Source organism: Vicugna pacos, chromosome X, assembly GCF_048564905.1.
Source record: "Vicugna pacos chromosome X, VicPac4, whole genome shotgun sequence".
NCBI classification, from domain to species: Eukaryota; Metazoa; Chordata; class Mammalia; order Artiodactyla; family Camelidae; genus Vicugna; species Vicugna pacos.
The window spans coordinates 103,483,250-103,507,151 of record NC_133023.1 but is presented as its reverse complement, the minus strand read 5'-3'; the positions used below and the strand labels follow the sequence as shown (position 1 = coordinate 103,507,151).

General features: G+C 41.9%; 1 protein-coding gene across 1 annotated transcript in view; it reads right to left on the bottom strand.

Moving 5' to 3' along the window:
• The window catches only part of AFF2 (ALF transcription elongation factor 2), a 458,491-nt gene that overhangs the window by 269,573 nt on the left and 165,016 nt on the right, over window positions 1–23,902 (bottom strand). The window contains exon 4 of the mRNA XM_072955933.1: window positions 20,879–21,739. Coding sequence (XP_072812034.1) covers window positions 20,879–21,739 — 861 coding nt within the window. The remainder of the gene's footprint in view (window positions 1–20,878; window positions 21,740–23,902) is intronic.

Here is a 23,902-nt window from a genome sequence, read left to right as displayed (position 1 = left end):
CAATGTTCTTTTTCTCTTTTTAATTGAAGCATAGTTGATTTACAGTGTTGTGTTAGTTTCTGGTGTACAGCACAGTGATTCAGTTACATATATATAAATTCCTTTTCATACTCTTTTTCCTCATAGGTTATTACAAGACATTGAATATAGTTCCCTGTGCTGTACAGTATTTAACACAGAGTAGGTGCTCAGTCTCTGCGTGTTGCTGGACTGACCAATTCCAAAGAAGAGCAAAGAGAAAGGCCCCTGGCTGCTGTGTGCATTTCCGGGAGAGTGTGCAGAACCACTGCTGTAAACTGTGACCTATCGCCCTGTGGGGCCGATTATTCATTACACGTAACATAAGATCAATGATTTCGCCTCATTCCTCAATTTCGGCATTACTTTAAATATACAGGAAATTGTCAGGAGTTTGTCAGGATAGAAACCGTCACAGAAACCTATTATCATTTTTATTAGTAATCCCAGAATCATTTCGATTTTTCTAAAAATCACAGGCTTGAAAACTCCCACTGCTAACATTCTACTGAATTCCCTGTCAGCAATTTCTGAAACTGAAACAATACATAGGCTTTTGGGCTTCAAATCTCCTGAGAAGCAAATGCAAATATATATATCCACGTGTGAGTGTGTGTTTCAGAGACAGGGAGGGAGGGAAATAGAGAGGAATGGAGGGTGAGAATGATAGATTTTTGTTTCACTTGGACATATTCTATATCAAAGTTTTAAGAGTTCACAAAAGAGTTAAATAGAACTGTAATTTTAAAATGAAAGATAAAGTCATATTTTGGTAGGGGGTCTGGGAGGCAGCTATGAAGTAAAAGAGAGAGAGAGATTTGGCAATTTCGAGCATTAAATTCCAAAACCCTTACATATACATGAACATGAGCTCGGAAATGGCTCACATCTACAGTGGTATTTCCCCAGAATTGTTGTTATTCTTTATAAAAAAGAACAGCTATTTGTCCCATGGGACTTTGTTCTCCCATTCTAGAGTCTGGGCCTTTCATTTAGGTATTCATAATTCTGAATAGCTTATCCAATATTAAAAAAATTCAAACTCATAGGAAAATGAAGTCACCACTTGTGCTAATCAGGAATGAAATCTTAAAATCTCTATGCAGATGCTTTAGATGAGCCTTCGGCATCCTCCAATAATTTCTGCCATGAGACAGGCATAATTCACCAGGTTGAAAGCATCCTTAGATTTGTTTAAATAATGCAAGAGGCAACTAGCATGCAAAGGTCATTATTAAATTCCTTTTAGCCACTGGACGGGATGCGTCCATCTCCCCTCCCCCACCCTCCCCCATGGAGTCAGCACCAGGACCTGCACTGACCCCGCCCACGACTGTCGCTCAGAGTCAACTGGTTCACATTGGATTTGACTCTAATTTGGGTTTTAACACATTTAATTTTAATTCAAGCACCTACAGAAGTGCCTTTGGTCGGAATGTCCAACCTGGAATCCTGTTCTAAGCTATGCTTCTTAAATCAGAAAAGCTTTTTTTTTTCAAGTACACAGTTATTTCCACTTAGCCTTTGGAGTCTGCGAACGGCTTTGGTTTCTAAACATGTATAATATAGATAATGCCCATGGAAAACAAGTTCGAACAAACCCAAGGTTAAAAGGGGGCAACATCAGTCAAAGGGAAGCCACTTCCCATCTGAGTTTATTGTGCGACAGTGTGCAGCTACGATGACCTGGTTCCTACTTCTCCAAATAATGACAACTGCATTTCTCAATTTAGCTACTGGGGTGCTCACTCTGGAAACTGATACTTGCTTACTGAAGTACACTTTCAAACTCAGGAGCTCTGCTCTGACATCTAGAAAATCAAATGGGTGTGGAGGTGGCCAGGTATATATTTGTTCTCAGTGCCTAAGTGCTATGTTGAGCGGTTATAGGAATTTGTGCTCTGAACAGAGGGCCCAGGTTAGGAAATCGGATTGTGCCTCATTAATACCGTACTTACAGGGGATCCCTTGATCAAGCAAATCTGCTCTATCACCTTCTAAAAATGTTTTGCAGAAATGTGTTACATTTCTCAGCAAACACTGTTTGGGCTCACATATGACATTGAAGCTAAACGTACAAATTTAAAGGCCAACCAAAAGCTTCCTTCAAAATCAAAACTATTGGACATGGCAGAATTCAAAGAAGCCAGAATTCTAAGGGCTGACTCTAGCCAATTCGAAAGCTTTCTGATTAATCAGGACCAACTACATTCATTAATTATTTTAGAACAATAATGATCCTACTCATTAAAAATAGCCTCCATCGATTCCTCTCCAATGATGATACTTCTACATTTTTTAATGCCTTTCAGATCCAGACTGTACATTAGCCTGTCTTCATTTAAAATGTTTGCACAGGCTTTCACACAGGGTAACTTCTGGGCAACTAGGTACGGGTGAAACTAATGTATGTCAGGCACAAATTCATTTTAATGATGAAAAGTCAAACAGAAAGCAAGTTTCTCTTGGGCAATGTTGCCTCAAAGAAAGAAGTGTCCTAAATAGTTCCCCCAGTCTTAAAAGCCAGCAAACATCAGGGATCCCAGAAAAGTGGTCTTCTGAGAGGCAGCAAGCCGACTAAAAGGCTCTCACCACTCGGAAGCACTCAAGTGGCAACCTTGACCAGGAACAGGCAAAGCATTCGGGGCTGGTATTTCAGCAAGACAGCGGTGGAGTGGCATGAAGGATAGCCAGGTTTGGAAGGCTTCCAAACAAGATCTGCAGTTACAACTTATCAAAGAAGAGGGGAGAAATAGGCCCTCAGTACAAACTCTATGCTTAAAAAGATAAAGTATGAGCAAAATTAACAAAGCAGTAATCCTGCACCACTCCAGACCCCCCCCCATCCATAAGAAAGTAAAATCAAAAAGGATAATTCCACATGGGCAACTCTTGAAGTTCATAAACATCCACAGTTAGAGCTCAATACATGGTATTTTTAACCTTAAATGGCAATCCATTCAGTTATAGGGTCCTGGGTAGACTGCCACATTCCTGCTTACAACCATGGTGATTGAGAAGAACCTGTAGGTCATTCCGCCTGGACGCATCAAAAGCTCTGGGAAGCGCTCATCTTGCATGCACAATGCACTTGACAGTTTACACAGAACTTAAACATCCATAACCTTAAGTCTATTTTCATCCATCCTTTTAAGGAAAGTAAAGCAGGGATTACTTGTCCCTCTGCTAGGGCTGAGAAATATCTGACGCAGAGAATCGATGCGGCTTGCTCCTAGTGCGTATAACCAACGTAAGACCCAAAGCCACAACTTAGATCAGCTGGATGATGGTCCAGTCCTCCTCTGATCTCTCCAGTCAGTTCACCTCGGGCAAGGGTTTGGTGTGGCAAAACACACACTGACTGTCATTCCTGATCCTCCAGAACTACTGTCCTTCCAATGATAATAACAGAAACGAAAACAGTAATGTCTACCATTTCCTGAGCACCACAATTCTCCAGTGTCCTTCACCAAAGACCTGAGGTCTAGGAATTACTACCTATCCAAATCGTCAACTTTTTAGAATTTCTCATTACAAAACAAAAACAAAAACACCCAAATAATACAGGTGAGGATCATTCAATGTAAGTTTTTGATGAAAAACTACAGTGTTAACTATTACAAACTGAATCACAAGGATCCTGTTTTGAAAAAGAGTTTCCTTTTTCATGGAAGCAAATAAGCAAGCCTTGATCTCTTAGGAAGACTCTAATCTTGCTGGCTCACTAGGCTTGCTTGAAATGCCCACTATCCTCCATCCTTTCATCCATCCATCCACCCACCCATCCACCAACCACTTGTCCCACTTGTCCACCCATCCACCCAGTCACCAACATACACGTATGAAATACCTACTTGGTGTCTAGTCTCGGACAAGGCCCCATCACTCTTCTCTAGTGCTTGCATTTTACATCCTTCTCAGGAGCAGGCTGGTCTAGCAGTCCTTTCTTTCTCATGTAACCTGTGAGACTCAGATTCACATGACACTTGGCTGTGGCCCATGGTGGCAGGGGGCCCTTGGCACTTCCATTCAAAGGATTGTAGATGTCAGGAACAAGCTTAGCCCACGTGGTATGTGTGCTAAAAGGACTTTCAAATAATTACTTATTTTATTTTGGACAAAATAACTGTAAAGCAATGAAAAGCCAAATGGAAGGGCTTTTGTTTGTGTAATGAGTATTTATTCCACCAGTTTTCTTAAAATTAGGATTACAGATGTTTAAGCCCTGCAATCAAAACGTTCGCAGTATACAAAGCCAACTTGAGTCACCTGTACGATGACCAGCTGGGTGACTTTTGATTTTAAACCCAACCACCCATCGCCACTCTCCTTTTATTCCTTCACTAAATATGTTTGTAAAGCTACAGAATAAGTTTGTACAACAACTACAGTATGCATTTGTCACCTGCTGCTTTTGTTCTGTTGTTATGTATGCTTTTGCGTGTATATGTGTATACATTTGTGTTTGTGGGTGTCAGTGTGTGTGAGTGTGGATGCTCCGACCAAAATCTTGAGGCACCGATCAGTGCATCAAAACAAACCACAGGAAATACATGAGGATGGTTGCAGGTGTATCTGAGGCATCCGAAAGCACGAATCCCTCGGGAGGAGAGGGAGAAACAATGAGACCACAAAACCCCATTTTAACATTATGTTGTTCACACACACACACACACACACACCTTTCAGCATACAATGTGCAACATCCAAATAGAACATTAGGCTCCTTTTTAAATTTGCTTATTATCCTAGGAAACCAGCGTGGGATTATATTTCTCAGTTAATTTTGCCCCAGATGCTCATTCTCTTTTGCATACTGGGGATATACTACTACATATACTACTTTTAAAACACAAGTTGTTTGTTGATTGGTGGGAACAGAAAGAGGAAAGACAGTGCTCGATAAAATAACCTAGCCTAGCGCCGACCACCCTGCTCCCAGGGAGACATACACAGCCACGCGGGACTGGGAAAAGCAGTAGGTGCCTGGCGCCTGGCAATGCAATCGTGTGACTTCTGTTAACTCATCTCATGCCTCAGGACTAGGCAGTAGAGATTATTGTCCTTGTTTTACAGATGAGGAAACTGACACTCTGAGGACTTGAGAAACTTGCCTAAATCACACAGCTAGAGGTGATGGAGCTGCACTTCAAATACAGCTCCACCATGCACCCCTTTCCAAAGCCATTTTTTCCCCACTATGCCAAATTTCTCACTTTCCCTGGAGGGTCCATAGATTGTTCTCAGGAAACCTAAGCAACTGTATACAAAATTGTTTGGGTACATCCACTTGCACAGGTTTCTGGGGAGAGGAGCTAGAGATTTCAATAGCTTCTCAAAAAGGACTAAGGCCACAACAGACAATGAACTACTATGATTTCATCCTCGTGCTCCTTGGGACCTGGTGCAGACAGCACTACTTCCCAAGGTCTGCCCGCCAGCACGCACCTCTCCCCGCTCTGACCTCCCTCCCATAGCACTCTGTGTGTGCCAGCAGCTTGGATATTTTACCTTGCTTTGCTGTTATTTGAATACATGTCTCAGTTGCCTTGCTAGAAGTTACACTTCTTGAATGCAGGGCACAATCTTGTCCAGCTTTGTCTCTCTCAAAGCCCCAGCAGAGTACTCTGTACATAAGGGTTGACTGACAAAGGTCCAATGAGATTGATTTAGTGACTGGTTGTTACTTCTCAGAACTGTTCTTACTTCTCTTCTTGGTCTTTGATCATCTAATTCTTCTTGCCCAGAAGCCTCACCTCCCCAAGTCCTACCCTTCTTTGCTGGCAAGTCTCAGGGCCTTTGTCTTCAAGAAAGGCCTGCACATAAAATACACTTACATTTGTTATCTTGTTATAACACAACTGAATATACACGTTCTTGTGATTATTGTCTAATTGCCTCAGGCACGCTATGGACTCTTCAGTTCTTCAGGGGATTCATTAACTTATTCAGCACATGTTTAATGAGCACCTACTCTCTGCCAAGAACTCTGTCTGGAATTGGCAAACATCCAGTCATCTCTTCTTCTAACATCTTCAGGCCCCTGATAAAGACTGAAACTACATTATGCATGTAGATGTGCTCAATACATAATAAATGAATGAATAACTATCAACCTTACCTTGAGATTGCTTTTGTTCTCCATAACAGCTCAGAACAAGCTTGTTTTATTCCTTCCATCTTCAGAAACAGTGATTTTCTCTGAAACTAGTATGCTTATTCAGAATTGTAGGGTTTATTAAGCTTAAAAACTACTTTCTAATTAATTTATCTAGTTAAGAAAGTAATCACCTTCCTATTTATATTTGAAATCAAGAGTCATGTTAATAGCACTGAGAATCTTCAAATAAGTTGAAGTAATTGCCTCCTTGCCTTGTGAATGGAGGCGTCAAGGCTTATAATTCAGTGACCTACAACCTTGGGATTTTACATACCTTGGGGGGGGCAGGGATAATAATGGAAACTTATTTAAAGGAGAATCGGAATAAGAGAAAGCAGTGTGGGCTGTTCTAACTGAAATGTGTTTAGATTGGCAAGGTCAATGGGTACTGGAGCTTCTACTTGGCATCACTAATGTCTTAGCCATCCAGGATGTTATGCAACCAATTGAAAAACCAAAGCCATTCATCTGGGACGTAATTCTGTCAGTGGCCTTCCGTTTCTCAAGATTCTTCTTTTTCAAATACTGCATACATGAATAATTAAAGAGGCAACTGAAAATAAATATTAAGAGTTTTCCTAAACCATGTTCTCAAGGCATTTTTATCCCATTTAAAATTTAAAGGTAATTATATTGCCAACTGCCAAGAAAGTTAACACTAATTATTGGAATAAATAATGCTGTACAGATTAAATAGAAATGCAAAGACAAAAATGCCTAATGGTGTATTCAAAGCGGGAAGCCCAACACTGTCATTTCTAGCTCTAAGTGCTATATCCTCTTGATTTATGAAGATGCCATTTTTAAACTTCTCTTAGTGAAGCGTCTTTTTCCCTCTACCACTTTGATGTTACTATCAGATTGCCATTAAAAAAATAACAGTCATCTTTTCTCAGCAGTGCTCAAGTAGAGTTTTTGTGTGTTTTATTATACGGCTTTTATGTGTATATTGTTATATGGTTTGGAAAGAAATATATTTATGTCTACCTATGTAGATCACATTCTGAATGATGTGGCAATTAAAATCCACAAACTAAATCTAGTATTTCATTGGTAATGTATTCCCAACCCAATATGTACTTTAACATTCTAAAGCACTGCTATATAACACATGCCAATTTTTGACAGCGATCTTGACTAATTCTATTTGAGCTGAACCAGTGAGGAAGCAAACGCAGAGCGTGCCTTTTTTGGTTTTGCCTGTGTAGGAAGCATTGGCATTCAATCGTTCAATCTTCTCAAGCTCTAAAGGCTAATTTCTGGAAGATTCAGGAATATACTACGGCTGCCATTGCATTTCTTTTCCTCCCAGAAGGTGAAGGGAACGTATCTATGTGCTATGGATGCCGCTTCCTTCATAGGTCAAAGTACGGAAGCCAGATATTGTTCCTCCCGTGGCTAATGTATTTGCTGGAGTGTCCCAACTACGGGATTTTTATCTGCATCTCTGAGTTGTGGAAAGTGGCCAAGGTTCATGTTGTACCTGATTATTTTTGATGCAAGCGCTCTCACATGAAGGTTTCACCTGTGACTTTTAAGGACTTTCCCATTCCTGAGTGAGAAGTGTGCAGCCTAATAGCCAACAAATGCATTTCTATTAAACCAGCTGGACCTGTGGGCTTTGCAGACTCCTTCCAGCATCAAGAATCTCTAATTCTATAAACGGCACCACTGTTCTTCAAGATGCTGATTGCTTTGTTCTTTTAACTTAATGTACAGGGTTACGAGTCTAGAGTTCAAGTCTCAGCTCTGGATCTGGTTGTGGTGAGGCCTTTGGTCAGACCTCCTGGCACCCAGCCTCTCCATTCCTGACCGCAAAAGTGAGCCTCTCAGCACCCCATATCTCCGTGTTTCAAATGATTTCAAAATAAGAAAGTATAATAGAAGTTACAGAAAGAATTTCAAACAGTTGAGAACAGAACAGGAGTGGGTAAGTAAAATAAGATAAATATATTATGATTAATTCTTCTATACTTGAAAAACATACTTTTAATCCTAGTAACCACTGAGTGCAAAAAGGCTGTAAATTCAATTCTAGTCCTTGCTCTGCCTCCACATCAGAAATTCATGACCTTAACTGAAAGGCAATGAACATGTCCACCAAATAAAGGCAAGGAAGAGGAGCTGAACAGTTTTTGAAGTAACAATTTATATGATGGTCATTCGTAATAACCCTACACCAAGTCTACCAAAATCAAAAGATGTACTTTCTCACTAAAGATTCTATCTTGGGGCGGGGGTTGGGAGGAGGACAGGATGGACTGGAAAGTTAATCCCAACTCTTCACTGTAAGCACAGCTTGAGTCTAAAGGAAAAGGAAGATCAGGAAAGTCCATGGCAAAGTCCACAGCTATCACTACAAGAGAAATGCAACTGGTAATGTGTCCATTTGGCTTCCCAAAATTATAAAATACAAAACATAATGTAATATAGTCCATAACCCATAGGAAATTGTCACTTCTACTTTGATGATTTCTAAGAAAGTATTCAGCATCTTTTCCCATGTTCTCTCAAGTACTAATAAAATCTTTGAGTTAAGATATTAATTTTTAAGTAGTGAATTGAAAAAGGCCATTTATAGGAAACAAATTCTTCATTGGAGCATAAGAAAATGATCATGATTTTTCATAGAAAGCTTTGCACAAAAAGCACTGTGCAAACATTAATCAAATATCATGACATTCAAAGCCTAGAATATCATGACAGCATGACAATAAAAGAGATAAAAGAAGAAACTTATCTGCTTTGTGAAGTCTTAGGTGTCAAAGAAAAGGATCTTGGGTAATGGCATCACCATCCATTGGTTGCCCAAGCTAGAAACCTCAGGGTTCTTAGACTGTGTTTGGGAAGTTAGGAAGGGAGGTTGGCTGGGGAGATCAGGGTCTTGGTGTCAAAATTTTAGATCCTCTCCGTGGGCTTCCTCTCATGGCCCATCTCATCAATCACAGAATCTCATCAGATCCACCTCAAAAATCTATCTCAAAATCGGCCCCAATTCAAATTGCTAGCATTTCTAGCCTGGAATATTTCAACAGCCTGCTCAGTGCTCTCTCTGCCTTAAACCTCACCAGCCCCATCACACAAGCTCCCTTTCCCCCACTCCCCTGCCAATCCCTCCTCCGACATGACTTTTCTAAAACATCATGTGCTATACTTAATAGCATCCAAAGTCTCCTCATCACCTAGAGCTGACACCAAGACCCTGATCTTACCAACCACTTCCCCCTCCTAACTCTCCAAACACAGCTGACTCTTTCATGTCTCATGAATCCCAAGGGTCATCAGGCCCACATATAATTTGATGTGGGTTTACATTGTAGGACATGACCATACTGCCACTTTTTCACCAGGAAAACTCCCAATCACTCTTCAAGAGCTAGTATACAAGTTACTACCACCTTCAAGAAGCTTTCCCAAACATTTCAGACACTCTTAGTCATCCTCTCTGCTCCCATAGAATACTGAACAACCATCTATTAATATTTCACTGTGATTTTCTGTTTTTGTGTCCATATCCCCTGACTTAAGCTACTTAAGATGTCAACATGTCTTCATCATCTCAGTCTTCTAGCTCCTAGCACAGTGGCTGGCACACAATGAGTGCTCAATAAAAGTTTGTTGAATGAGTAAATCAAATCAACCAATAAAAGAAGATGTGGGGTCTTACAGGCATTCTCTTCTAATGGCTCTTTCCAACAATGTATATGATAATATTTTCAGATTTAAATCATCCCAATTCATAATATCAGACTCAATGTGAACAACTCATAATGTTATGCTGTTGTTTATATCTTTGTCCTTGGATCAAATGCTGCACTTAAATATCCAACAAATCCATTTGCTTTTCTTTTAGGTGGATCGCGGATTCAGAATTAACTCTCTGATCTGGGTCCTTTTTACCCATCAACCTTGCCTGGGAAGGGATGTTAGGTCTTCCCACATTCCCAAGGATCTGAAGGCTGTATGTGTCTAAGTAAATAGAGTAGAGCTGCAGAGAGAGAGTTTGGGTGTCTTAATATAAAGGAGAGACTACTTGGTGGGACTCCACTCAGGGTGAGCATCCTGGTCTACAAAGGAGATGCTTACAGGGAGAGGAAGGTCAAAGGACAGGTTTGCTCTAAAGCCGGGGTCATCTCCTTAACCAGCTTCAGGAGTCATCATCACATGGTAGTCGATGTGAATGGTGACCTCTGAAACTACAAGTTGGCAGCGCCTTCTCCCATCACCAATCTAGCTAATGAAACTGCAACACAGTGGTAATATTCTTCACTGGTACATACTTTAAACAGTGAGCTTTCATGATACTCTTACATCACAGGAAGCATGGTCCTTGAAATTCCACCAACTTCAAAGGCTTTACACAGCCCATATCATCTATATGACAGCCTTTTTTACATCAACCTATGCATCTTAGCTTATTGAAGCTTTAGCTCCACCTCATCTCACCTTTAAAACCTTAACAAAATAGATCTTTTCTCCTATCACTCCTTCATTCTGAGTCACCTCAGAACCTAGATACTGCCCCGGAGGCTGGGCAAAAATTTCATGAGATACCAAGAAAGCCATCATTCTCTAGCCTGCTCTTCCCAGAAGTCCACTGGCTTTCTCAGGTTCCCCCAGAGAGACACGTGGACAATGGCACGTGCATATGCACACACACATACACACTCTACACACCAGCTATGAAGCACCTATAGGGGCTCCCACAAATCTTTCACCCCATTAAACCCAAAGTCTCAGGCTGCACAAGAGAACCTGCTACTTCTAGAATCATAGAAATCCCTTCCACCCCACACCCAACTCAAATATTTACTTTAGTCCTCCCAATCCATAAGGGATTTCAGAATCCTAACTGGGTTTAGACTAGGTTCTTTCCCTTAGATCAAGTTATAGGACAGGCTTCCTTTTAGTCGTTACCTCTGAAGTTATCTCTGCATCCTATGACTCTGAGCCCAGACCAGTCATGCAAATGGTCCCCTGTCCTGGGAGCTCAAGCATTCCAATTCTAAGAAAGCAAAAGACAAAAGGACCTTCACCCCATGAGTCACTAAAGAAAGAGAACCCTCCTGAACGGAGATGTGATTTGTGGTGTGAAGATTATTTCTAATCCTGGGTACAAAGCCTTCTTACCCATCTGCCTGTAGGCCTGGGGGAGGCTCTACCCTCACTAGAGACACCTCTCCTGACTCTAGGATTCTGCTCTCTACAAGTTGCAAGGCTGGCCTTCTTCCCCTCTCTACTCAAAGCCATCTTCCTACTGATGACAGGTAGAGCAAGCCAATGTTTTTTTTGGCTGGCTGAAGCTTTGTCTAGATCTAGCCCAGCAGTCAGCACACTAAGTTTTGCAAGTCAAATTCACCCAACTGTCTGTTTCTGGATGGCTCACAGGCTAAGTAAGAATAGTTTTTACACTGTAAGATGGTTGAAAGGAATCAAAAGAATATTTTGTGACCTATGGAAATATGGAATATTTGACTCGCAGGATCCATATATAAAATGTTATTGGCACACAGCCATGGCCATTCATTTACATGTTGTCTATGGCTGTCCTCACATTACAGGGGCAGAGGTGAGAATTTGCCACAGACCAAAGGGCTCCCAAAGCAGAAAATATTTACTTCACAGAAAAAATTGCCCACCTCAACTCTAGTTCATAATTGAGTCAACGATATTAACAAATTACTTTTTTCTCTATTACTTAATTAGAAAGAAACTTTATACCTGCTACTCTAAAGGAATTTGAAAAATCACTTCTCTACTGTTGTACCGAACAGTTTATTCACAGTAAAACTGAAGAGCTTCAAGAGAATTTGGCTCAGAAGCTTTGCAGACTAAACCTGAGTTCAGTTCTGAGGTGCGGAAGCCCACCTCCCTCTCGCAGACTGGCTCAGGTTTTCCACAAAAAACACTGCTGGCCTCTCTCCACTCCCAGCCTGGGAAGTGGGAAGAATGACCCCTCTCATAGTGGGCTGGCTAGTGTCTCCGCAAAACTCACGTCTACCCAGAACTTCAAAATGTGGCTATTTGGAAATATGGTCCTTGCAGATGGAATCATTTAAGAATCTAGACATGAAATCATCTTGGATATAGAGTGGGCCTTAAATTCAATTACTGGTGTCCTTATACGAGGGGGAGAGGACACAGAGAGACACAGAGGAGAAGGCTACGTGAAGATGAAGGCAGAGAGTGGAGCGATGTGGCCACAAGCCAAGGAATGCCTGGGGCCACCAGAAGCTGGGAGAGGCCAGGGGGATCCTGTTCTAGAGCCTTTGGAAGGAGCTCAGCCCTGCCAATACCTTTTTGGATTTCTAGACTCCATAACTGTGGGAGAGTCAATTTCTGGTGTTTTAAGCCACCCAGTTTATAATACTCTGTTACGGTATCTACAGAAAACTAATATGGCTCTTGTTTCCAGAATCTTGTAACATTTTCAAAGGCCTTTCACAGCTCTTTAGGTCATGCATTCTCATAGTGCTTTTCTGAGTAGGCAGTCTATGGATTCCCTGCATTTTTTTGCTGAGGTACAGGGAGACTCACTCATTTAGCATCTATGGATAAAAGCCATGGATCCTTCCTGCTCCCTGCTAACTACTCTTGAAATTTGATGATCTGTCATTTTTTTTTCCATTAATATACTTGGGGCAGAGGCGCAGGACTCAAACATTTGAGAGACATCTTATTCCTTCCATAGAAATTATTTACATGCGCACTTTTTATTGACCCCTCATTCACATCTAATGTTTATCCAGCGGGTGGTTGTGTTTCAGCCACAGAAATCCAGATTTCAGCTCTGCTCTCTGAGCCTTCTGCTAAAATCATCCTACCAAACAGACAAAAACTCAGAAATTTTACGAACCAAGGGAAGGTCCGCTAACAAGTTGTGTCATATGTTACTCATTTAGAAATATTGCAAAAACACTACTTCTCACCATTTTTATAAATGAAAAACACATGACTGTAACCTGTAATACCACAGGGAAAATTGCTCTTTTGCTAGGTTTGGCTCCTGACTTTTGAAATATGAACCCATCAAGGGAATTTCAACTTAAGCTGGATTCAGCTCATTATTCTCCTGGCCCTTATGTGCCAGTAGAGAGGCTCATTGTAGAAAATTAACCCATACGTATACAGGAGCACACCGTACACTGAATGGAAGTGGCACTAATGACCTGGGTTCTAGTCCAAGCGTTGCCAGTTGCTGGCTGTGTGACTTTAGATAAGTAACCCTCAGTCTCTCTGAGACTACATTTTTGCATCTGTGAAAAGGGGATGATGATAATCCCGGACCATATAAAAATCAAATCAAAATAAGATGGCTGGAGGGTGCAGGGGAAATGGTAAGATGTTGGTCAAAAGGTACAATGTTTCAGTGGTGCAGGATGGATAAGCTCTGGAGACCTAATGTACAGCGTGGTGACTATAGTTAACGATAACATACTGTACACTTGAAATCTGCTAAGAGGGTAGCTCTTAAGTATTCTCACCACATACACAAAAAAGTGGTAGCTATGTGAGGTGATGGATATGTTAATTAGCATGATCCTGGAGGTTATCTCACGTTTATGTATATGAAAACATCAAGTTGTACACCTTGAATATATACAATTGTCATTTATCAATTATACCTCAACAAAGCTGGAAAAAATAAGATAATGTAACTGAAAGCAATTGTAAACTCCAAGTATAAAGGTAATAGCTTTTTGTTATTGTCACTTGTATAATAAACTCTACCTGGTGACCAAAGCACAGCACTTTTTAAAAAGATAGTTAATTAAAGAATATTTGCTTTCAAGTCAATTAAAAAAAAACTTAAGAATCTTACACCAGCCATAAAGAGGTTTATAACTCCTCTCTAAAGCCCTTCGCATTCACGATTTGGCTTGAATCAATATGGTTCTCTACCTGTCAATTTTTCTGATTCTTTAACACACACTGTGAACGCTCTGCTTTTTATGACTGGCTCAGAATGTACTAAGCTAATCGATACATCCAGTGATAACAGGGTGATTTGGAACACAAGTAACAAAAGCTTATCACTTTACTGCATACTGAATCTGTCAAAATATTTTCCTAGAAGGAATGTGAAAATAGAAGTTCTCCATCTTTCATTACATGAGTGGGTGGTGACAAAGGGATGAGGAGGCTACTGCCTGAGTTCACTGCTCGGTGTTTTCCAGTGAAATGCAGCATATCGCTGTGCATCTTTAAAAATGAGTTGAAATTTAATAATACTCCAGGCTGAATTGGTATCCAGTTCCCAAAGAAGATCCAATTCTAGTTTGCCCATATTTACCTAGTCTTAAAAACTCACCAACTATTCTGAAGGCTGGCAGTGAGAGTTTGGCAGGCAGGGCTCACCCCCCTCCAGCCCGTCCTGTGGCCTGTACTCTTGGAGGGATACGGGTGGGGGCGGTGGCTGAAGTAACTTTACAAACAAGGTGGGCTAGGGCTTAACCACAAAGGCGAAGCGTGCTCTAGGAGATTTACAGCTAGAAGAAACCTCACTGATGAGCTAGTCTAAACTCCCCATATAACAAGAGACCCAGAGAGGGAAAATCACCGTCTCAAGTTCACAAAGCAAACCCAAGCCAGAACCCACATCTCAGTAGACCTCGTTCAAACTCTACTTTGTACTGTACCACACATTCCCTCGCAGAAGATTTACTTCCAGTTAGTTCACAAAAAATCACTGAAGTTATTAATAAATCATGATATTTTTAAATGTGTCATTATTAAAGATGACTTAAATTGGCATAGGATAAAAATCAAAGTGGTTTTCTTTTCAGAATAAGAATAAATCAATCTTTCCAAGCCAAAAAAAATGTTAAAAGTGACAAGGGATTTAAAAGCACAGAACACCAAGACAGTTGCACTAAAACCAAATAGTCTAATTCATTTTAAAAAATGGAATGTTGAAATAGCGGACATGGTTCCAGGATGCTGATGGCTAAATCACTGACATATAGCCTTAGAAAAAGAAAGTATATATGGTAAAGAACAGGATTTGAGGAAATGAGAGAGAAAGAAAGGAAGAAAGGAAAAAAGGAAGAAAGGAAGAAAGAAGGAAAGAAAGGAAGAAAGAAAGAAAGAGGGAGGGAAGGCAGGAAGGCAGGAAGGAAGGAAGGACAGACCCCAGGCATTTGCATAACCTCTACTAGGCCAAGGGTGAGATGTCTTCCTGAGTCTGACTAGCGCTAATGAGACAATGGAGGGAAAGGGACTAACGAAGGGCAGAGAAAGAGCATGGTTTAGAACAAGCATTCTGCACTATTTTAGAAAGAGCCTCGGGAAAGCATGTGGAAGAAAACCGATACCTAAAGAGCAAGAAATAAGATGTGCTTTCTGGTAAGGGAACAGAGAACACAGGCACTCTGAAATGACTGTTTGAATCACTGAGAGCAACGGGCCTGAGTGAGTTCCTAGGTCGCCACCCGATCAGCCACTGGGACCGTGGAGTTTCAAGTCCAGCATCACAATCTGGATGCCACATCACCTCGGCAGTCAGAACACTGAAGACTCTGGCTCTCGAGCCTTATCTCACTTTGGTCCTATAAACCCGCAGCTGCACACAAACTGGCCCGTCCTCAGAATACACCTTGCGTGTCCTTATGCTTTTTGTACCTGCCAGTCTCTCCGCCGTCACTATGCGTGTATATGAACTGCCCTGTCCTCCAGATCCCTCGTCACCTATTGTGATTCCACCCTGTATTCAAGGTCAAGTTCAAAACCTATCTTGCATTCTGTCTCTGAGAAACCTTCTGGGGTTACTCCTATGTGTCACTTTCCAGTGAGATGGCCCTGTGATTGTCAGGATGATGTCAGCTGCCCCTCCCCAAGACATCTTTTTTCATCACTGAACTATGACAATCAATTAAATCTTCTCCCAGCATCTCTGACTTCTCCATCAAAATGTGAGGCTCCGTGTTCTACTCGCATTACTGACTATTCTTTTCAGATGTTCAGTTAAAGCCACATCATTCAGCTTAGGGAGACACTGAAGTTAGAGGGGAAATGAAGAGATGTGGTAAGGAAAATGAATTTTCATCCCAATGAGACCAAGCAGTTGGAAGAGTTAGTCAAAAAGCATGAAGGAAAAGCAACTACCAGCTGATGGACTGGTAGAGGAGATACAAAGCTTTCTGGATCCTCCTACAGTTCTATGGGATAAATCTTAAGGTCAAGGTCTCTGACGGCACCCTTGAATGTGAGGATTTTCAAGGGTATCTCCATTCATTTCCAATGAGGTGGGAATTAAACCAGTTACAGCCTTGAACCGAATGCTATTTTATTTCCGTAAGAATGGACAAAAGATAAATTCATGATGTACATGAAGTGAAAAAGGCTTGCACACAGAAGCTGGATGGCCCCCCGTTCTTTGAAGGAGCTGTCGCAATGGTTTCTGCGCATCCAGCACACGAATGTTACGTTCCCAGCATTCCCTGCAGTTCTCACACAAGGGACCTGAGCTTCCTATCTACTGATAATAAACAAAGCTCATCACACCCACAGCGTTCATTCACCATACAGGATAGAAACCAAGGCAGGCACGGTCACAAATGTGAGCAATAACTTTTCAGCTGGTTGACAAAGCTAGCCACGAAAATAAGCTAAGCCAAACCCCATCACTCATATCAATTCCATTACACTTTTTTAAGAGATTCCTAATTTTGAGGCAGTTAGAGCCTCAGATAGTCTTAGGTCACAGCCAAGAGCACCTCGTAAAGCAAATGACCCTTTTATGGTGATGGCACTCTGCACATTTGTACTGTACCTATGAAAGTTTATTGCGTTAGGATGGAAACACTCAATGCATGTCACTGATCCCTTCATTTGCATGTAATTACTTCCTTCCCAAACAATAGTAGTAACAAATGGTACCAAAATACAAAGCTACCTACACCAGCAGATTTTTATCCTAATGAAAAAATAAGTCAAAACATCTGTAATGAAGTCATGTATAGAGCTACATTTATTAACAAATTCATTTCCCAACAAAACACCGTCTGCAAGCAATCCTTAGTTTCCACTTGATATAAATAGGTCTTTCACGGTTTTCAGATGCAATCCCCAGAAAATTCTTCTAAGTGCAACTGCAGAACACATCAGACTTTTTTTTTTTCAGTTGCCTGGAATAATAGTAAATTCTGTAACATCAACTTTTTAAATAAATGCTTTGTTTAAAAAGCATGCTTCAATTGAAAAGCTGACCTCTGGCAACAAAGTTGGTTAGACTTTATTAGTATTTATTTGTATCCGTTTTAGCTAGTATTTATTGGTATCCTTAGTATTGGCACAGAAATTCTAAGAAGCAAGGGGATTCTTAGGGATGGGAAATAATTAAAATTTCCCCCCTATATATACAAGTGTAGACACATAAACGTATACGGACACACATGCACGCACATTGCATCTCAATAATAGCTGATGATCTCTCAACTCACAAATTTAATCATATCTTCTTATTTGTATACCTCAGAATGTGTCTTTTTCCTGGTCATTCAACCCCCCCACTGCTCCCAAATGCACAACACATCAGCCCCCCGTCACTAGAGCGAGGGGAAGAGTTGAGAAAACTCAAAGACATCCTATGACTGCTCCATGGACAAGCCTTTTAATTAATAACTCAAAGGAATGGTACCACTAACTGAAGATGGCTACTTCGACTAGAGACCCAGAACCCCATGCCGGAGCTCTCGGCGCCAGGGGCTGGGGCTGAATTCTAATACTAAGTGCTTTTGAAAAGTGCATCAAGATTTAATGGGGTGAATTTCCAGGCCTGGTCAGAGTTTTAGCCACATAAATTCCATTAGCTTCAAAGTTCCATAACGCTCCACCCTGTCTACATTTATGCCCACATTTTAATCTACACTCTTCTAAATTCTCTGGTAGGCTGTCTAACCTCTCATTATCTTTCCTCCTATTTCTGGTTTTCACATCACCAAATGTGAAAGCCTGTATGTGCTCCTGACTTGAGGGCCGTGACCTTCTCTCTACCCTTCTTCCAAATCCTTCCTCGAGACCTGTATTTTAAAATATGGACTTTCTTCACAGATCACTGATCATGACTTTATTGCACCTGACCCATTTTTTCATATGAAGTTCTACCAAAAAGTCTATCTGGACCACTCCCAAAGGCGTCGTGCATACAGGTGGCTTCTCGGCTCATCCTCTCCAGAGCTGATGGCAGCTCAGACTCTGGAAATGTACTTCTCATTGGTGCACCAGCACATGGATAAAGAGCATGGAGTCGTCTCTGAATCTGCGTCAGCCACGGGGTGACTGGATAAGAGAGAGAAGGCTACAGCGGAGTGGATCTCACTGGGGCTGTGACCTGTCACTCTGCCAATGAGGTGCTGATTCAGGCTGACAGACCTCTTCATGGGCCAGAGCTACTTGCAGACCAGTCCTGAGCGATGGCCTTGCCATGTAAAGAGGGGACAGCAGCAGATACCAGGGCAAGAAAAGGGGTGAGAATGGTGTCCCACTTTCCCATTAGATGCCCCCTCTTTCCAAGGAGGTTTCTTTCTGGTTTTTGCGTATCACAATCCTGTATTAAGTCATCCAGCGGAAACTAGGATTAGGATTTTCAAGTGACTGTGCAGGGGAACAGTAGACTGAGACACAGGCAGACAGAGTACAGAGAAAGAAATACCATCGATGATGGGTTTTCTAGCAGTCGTTTACCTTTGTTCGTGTTATTTGATTAACATGATGGCTTAGAAAATGTAAGCAAGTACCCATTTTTGAAGTTCATTCATTCAACAAACATTTATTCAGGATCTACTATGTGCCAGGCATTTGCTAGGCGCTTGGGATACAGAGAAGAACGAGACATTCCTTGCTCTCAGGGAGCTCACAGTCTAACAGAGGAGACAGACACACAGACAAGGAACTACAATACAATGAAAGAAGTGCCAGCCAAGGGGTGTATAAGGCACTTGGCGAGCCCCGAGGAAGGGGGCTGTAACCAAGCCTGGGCCAATTAGGCATGCTTTTGCAGAGAAAGTGACAGCTGGGAAGATGTGAAGGAGAAACAGGACTTCACCAGGAAGACAAGGGAGTGGAGGGAGAGACATTCTAGGCTGAGGAGGCAGCAGGCACAAAAGCAAGGAAGCGTGGAAAAGCATGATGTGCCGGGGAACCACAGGCAGCTCCGTGGGGCTGGGGTTTCATTTGTATATGAAGAACTCATGACGTGTGAGGTCAGGAAGGGAGTATGGAATCAGAGAGTGATGAGCTCGGTATGCGAGACTAAGAAATTTGGACTTCTTCCTGGCAGCAATGAGAAGGCACTGAAGACTCCAAAGCAGGGAGTGACATGGTCAGATCTGCCCGTTAGATCAACCAGAATGGAGGATGGTTTGAACGAGAAGTGAGACTAGAGGGAGGGGGACCAGATAGGAGGCAGTCCAGGCGAGAGATGCTCACAGGTGCTTCGAAGGCAGTGAGGATGAAGAGGTGACAGACTGGAGAGATACTTGGGAGGAAGATGACAAGACTTGATGGATGATGATACAAACAGCAAAACCACCTCAGAAATGAAACAAAATTCAAAACATGCATTCTGAAAATACAACCAGCAGCCCCAGCTCTCCCCACCTCTGTGTCCTCATCGTCCTCTGACATCACCGCATCTGCTGAGTATGAATAAAGGGCACAGATGGTCAGACTTCTCTAACTGAGACACCACTAACTTGGACTGTGCCACCATTCAGAAAGACTGACTGTGACTCCTACTGAGTAAGAATTTCAACTTACTTTCTTCCTCTGTGTCTTTTCAAGCCTTTAGTCACCAGTGACAGGAATCCAATCTAAAAAGCAGTGGTTTCTTCCAATCAAGCACTTGAGGTACAGTAGGCAGTTGCTTACGTGGTGGAATCTGAGGGGCACCAAATATATGTCTCCCACCCAGGGGCCACAAGGTCTGGGATCCAATCATTAGCGATTCATTCCTTTGGGAGAGGCTTTGGTCCCTCTGGATTTCTCTTTTACAAGGCAATGATTCCCGAGATAGGTAAAACATTTAGCCATTCCAAACCCAGCGGGATTTTGTTTGAGCATAGTGCATTTGGCTTTGACAGAAGGGATCAAGGTAGCGTAAGAGGGTTATGTAGGCATCTGTAGAAGAAGGTGATGCAGAAGGAAAGACTGAGGGATACAGAAGATAATGTTAAGATCTTGCCAAGGAACAGCCCTGCCAGCACTCAAGAAACTAAGATTCTGAAAGAATGCCTTCCACTTCCGGTTCCAGCAAATCCCACGTGCACATCCTTGTACCTTAAGGAATGTCTGTGTTTTGTGTTTATGACATGCTATTGGCTAGTGAAGGCCCATGGTGACTCACAGTCTTTTCATGTACCTCCTACTGCTACGGCCAATGAAAATCTCCAGTGTTATTAATGTGTACATAATATTACTACAAATGCGTTCTCTGAAACTATTTCATAACTCCAACTTTTCATTCACTCAGACCGAACCTTCCTTGTCTTTTGTCATTCCAAATTACGGCGATTTAACTGTATTAGCAGAGTGTTAATCAGTCAAGTCACAAGTGACAGCAGATCAAGACTCAGACTCTGACTTTGAAGAGTCTCACCTACAGCTCAAGACGGCAAAGAACTGCTTGTGAAAACTTGACTACAGAGGTTAGAGCAGTGAACTAAAAAAGAAAAGTGAAACAAAACTTTAAAAATTACTTACTTCACTTGTTTGGAGAATCGTGAACTTTGGCAGTTTAGTCTTTGAACTGGGTGCAGTGGGCTTTCCATCCAAGAGTGATCCAAACGACAGATTTCCAAAGCTGTTCTCGAATTCAATCGAAGGTTTCAGTGTGGGAGAGATGTCCGGTGCTTGGTCCTGACCATCCATGGGTCTGACATACGCGGTCGGTTTCTGCTGCCCCATGCTTGTTTTGCAGTAAAGCCCTGGTGGGAAGTTTTGAACGGAAAGGCCACTGCTGGGAGCTAATAAAGAGGAGGCAACTAGGGGGGAGCTCGGCGCCTGCACTGTGAACTCACATTCTTCTGGGGAGTTGGATTGAAAGATTTCTTTGAAAGTATCCCCTCCACTGGATTTGAGATTACTGTCTTCTTTTGCAGCTGGGTTGGACTCTTCAACTGCTCCAGCTTGAGGCTGCTCAGCTGGGTAGACAAAGAAGTCTTCCAGTCTGGCTGGGGGCGGGTCCTGCGTCGCCGGCTGCATCTTGTTTGGCTGACTCCCGGCCTGGCTGGCCGGGACAATGCTAGCGTTATGACTATCTCGGGGCCAGTCAGGTTTGGATTTCCTGTTGCTGTGGATCAGAGTTGAATTCAGTATCACGACAGAAGGTGGAGGCATTGGTGCCGAGGAGTGAGTGTTATCCTGGTGAGGTGGGATCATTCGGTTCTTTTGTTCTGGAAAAAAGCTTGGTTCATTTTTGTTGATGGGAGTCTGGGGCACGGGATTCTTTGGGATTCCCACTAGATGATTCTGATTAGAATGGTTAGTTAGCAAATCCTTCATTTCATCATAGTTTCCCAGCGTGTTCTGGACTCGGTTGGCAAGTGCATCACCTTTGTTTGTCTAAAATAACAAAAAGATGGGGGTGGGAGGAGAGAGAATGAATAGGTTTGTGTTTCCTAATGTTAATGTTTCAAACAGATGTCCTAAGTAGACTAGCATATAGGGTTCCTTAAAATTCTCATGCTGCCATATAATTTCATACTTTTCATGTGCTATGTAAGGAAAAAAAGTCATTAATGCTACTGAGAGCGCCCCTTGGCATGAGCTGTGTGATTAACGTCGGTATACTCCCTGGCTATCTTCAAACATGTTTATTGGGAAAAAGTTTTCATTTGCGTTGCTTATGAATTTTATTAGCAAATTAACTAATTTTAGGTCCAATGAGTTGAACTGTTATATTCCACATTGTGATTAACAACTTCCGCTTACTGACCACCGGGATTAAAACAGCATGTTCGACTTATATTTGTTCTTGACATGTCGGCCCTTTGTGCTACATTATACCCTGAGAGAGTCTTAGCCCCTTGGATAAGGAAGTCAGTTAAATTGTGCTATCACGACTACATTCAGTTTAGAAAAGGTATGGGCTTAAACAACATTGAATTGAGCTAAACTCATGACTAAAGCGAATCTAATTCCGTTTAATCAAAGACTGTATAAATTACTGGTGTCTGCCTACATATTCTGGGGGCAACTGTGTTTACGTATTGATGATTCACATTCGTTTACTTTGAAATGGTGCAATTGTTCATCAACAGTGACTCAAGCTCTCCTGTGTCTTTTCAATTGATTTAGAAACATTTATTCAAGAATTTAAACTGTTGCTTAAGTAAATCAAAACATAGTCAGATTTTGAAAGTGATGTTGGCAACTACTTCATTCTATGGGCAATCAACACACCAGCTATACCATCCCCTGTAGGATGTACTAATCCTATCAAAATAGCTGTGATTGTTCTTAAAATAATTTAGCTTCTGCCTGGGTTTTTTTGGTAACATAGAAAGCCCAGCTTTCATAACTAAAAAATGGTGGAGAGCTAGATGCTTGGAAATGACTGCCAAAAGTTCTGCTGTTCATCTTTGAAAATGACTTTTTTTTATTATTCTGTTTACCTGTCAAATACATTATCAAAGCTGAATTTAGAAGGGCAAAGGACTTCTTTGTGCCTAGGCTGCTCTATCCTGGCCCAAGATGCTGCAATGAGAGAAGGCTACCAGCATCTATTTGGCAGCAGGGCTAGTGCATAGGAAAGACACCCCCCGTGTAGCCTCCATGTCCCAGGAGCCATCGGCATGCTCTCCCTGCTCAGGAGGGGGTGACCACCTCCCCACTGGTACAATCTCCACTGAAGATAGATGTTTAATATGTAAAGTTCCTCACACGCCCTTAACACGTGGTGCTCAGCCCAGTCTTGTGGTGTCCACAGAGGGTGTGCCTGTTCAACACCGAGGTCTCAGTCTAAACCTAGGATGTATGGCTGTGTGCTGTTCTCTGTATGTGAAGATGGAAGAGTGTGCAGATGAATGGAGGGTGAAGTGCTGGAAATGGGTGAAATCACTCACGGAAGGAAAACGTAGAACGAGAAAGTCAGGCTCAGGAGAGAGCCCCGTGGAACATCAACCTTTAAGAGACTAGGAGAAGCAGAGGAGCCAGCCTTGATACAAAGAACGAGCAATCAGAGAGGGAATCAAACTGGGAACCTTTGCCTCGTTTTTAGCATCATCTCCACATTCTGTACATAGTATTCCACTCATATCATGTGTTAAATCATGTAAGACACTTGCAAAGGAATGAGGGCAGTTAGAGAAGGATGATTTCAAAGATTAAGGAAAAGTATGCTAAATATATGCTAAGAGGGCTCGGGGTGGGTGGGGCGTTTTAGTAATCAAATAAATGTATGTCGGTTTCCATTTCTCTTTTCCTCAAGAACATCTCATACTGCATCACATGCAACCTTGGTGCTGAAGCAGCGATTAAACAATTAACATTCCATATAATCCTCAGCTGACTAATAGCTCCATTTTCAGAAGTCATTTGAAAGGCAGAATTTAATAGATGGAGACGGGGAGAAATCACTTTTATTCCCTGAAAGTCCCTAGGTTTGTCAATTTTAATGGCAAAAATTACTTTTCAGCTAAGGCAAGAATAAACTCTTTGTATACAGCGGTCTCCTTCAAGGGAGTTGCACAACGAACCTTTTGGGCAGCAGCCAAAAGCAGTCTC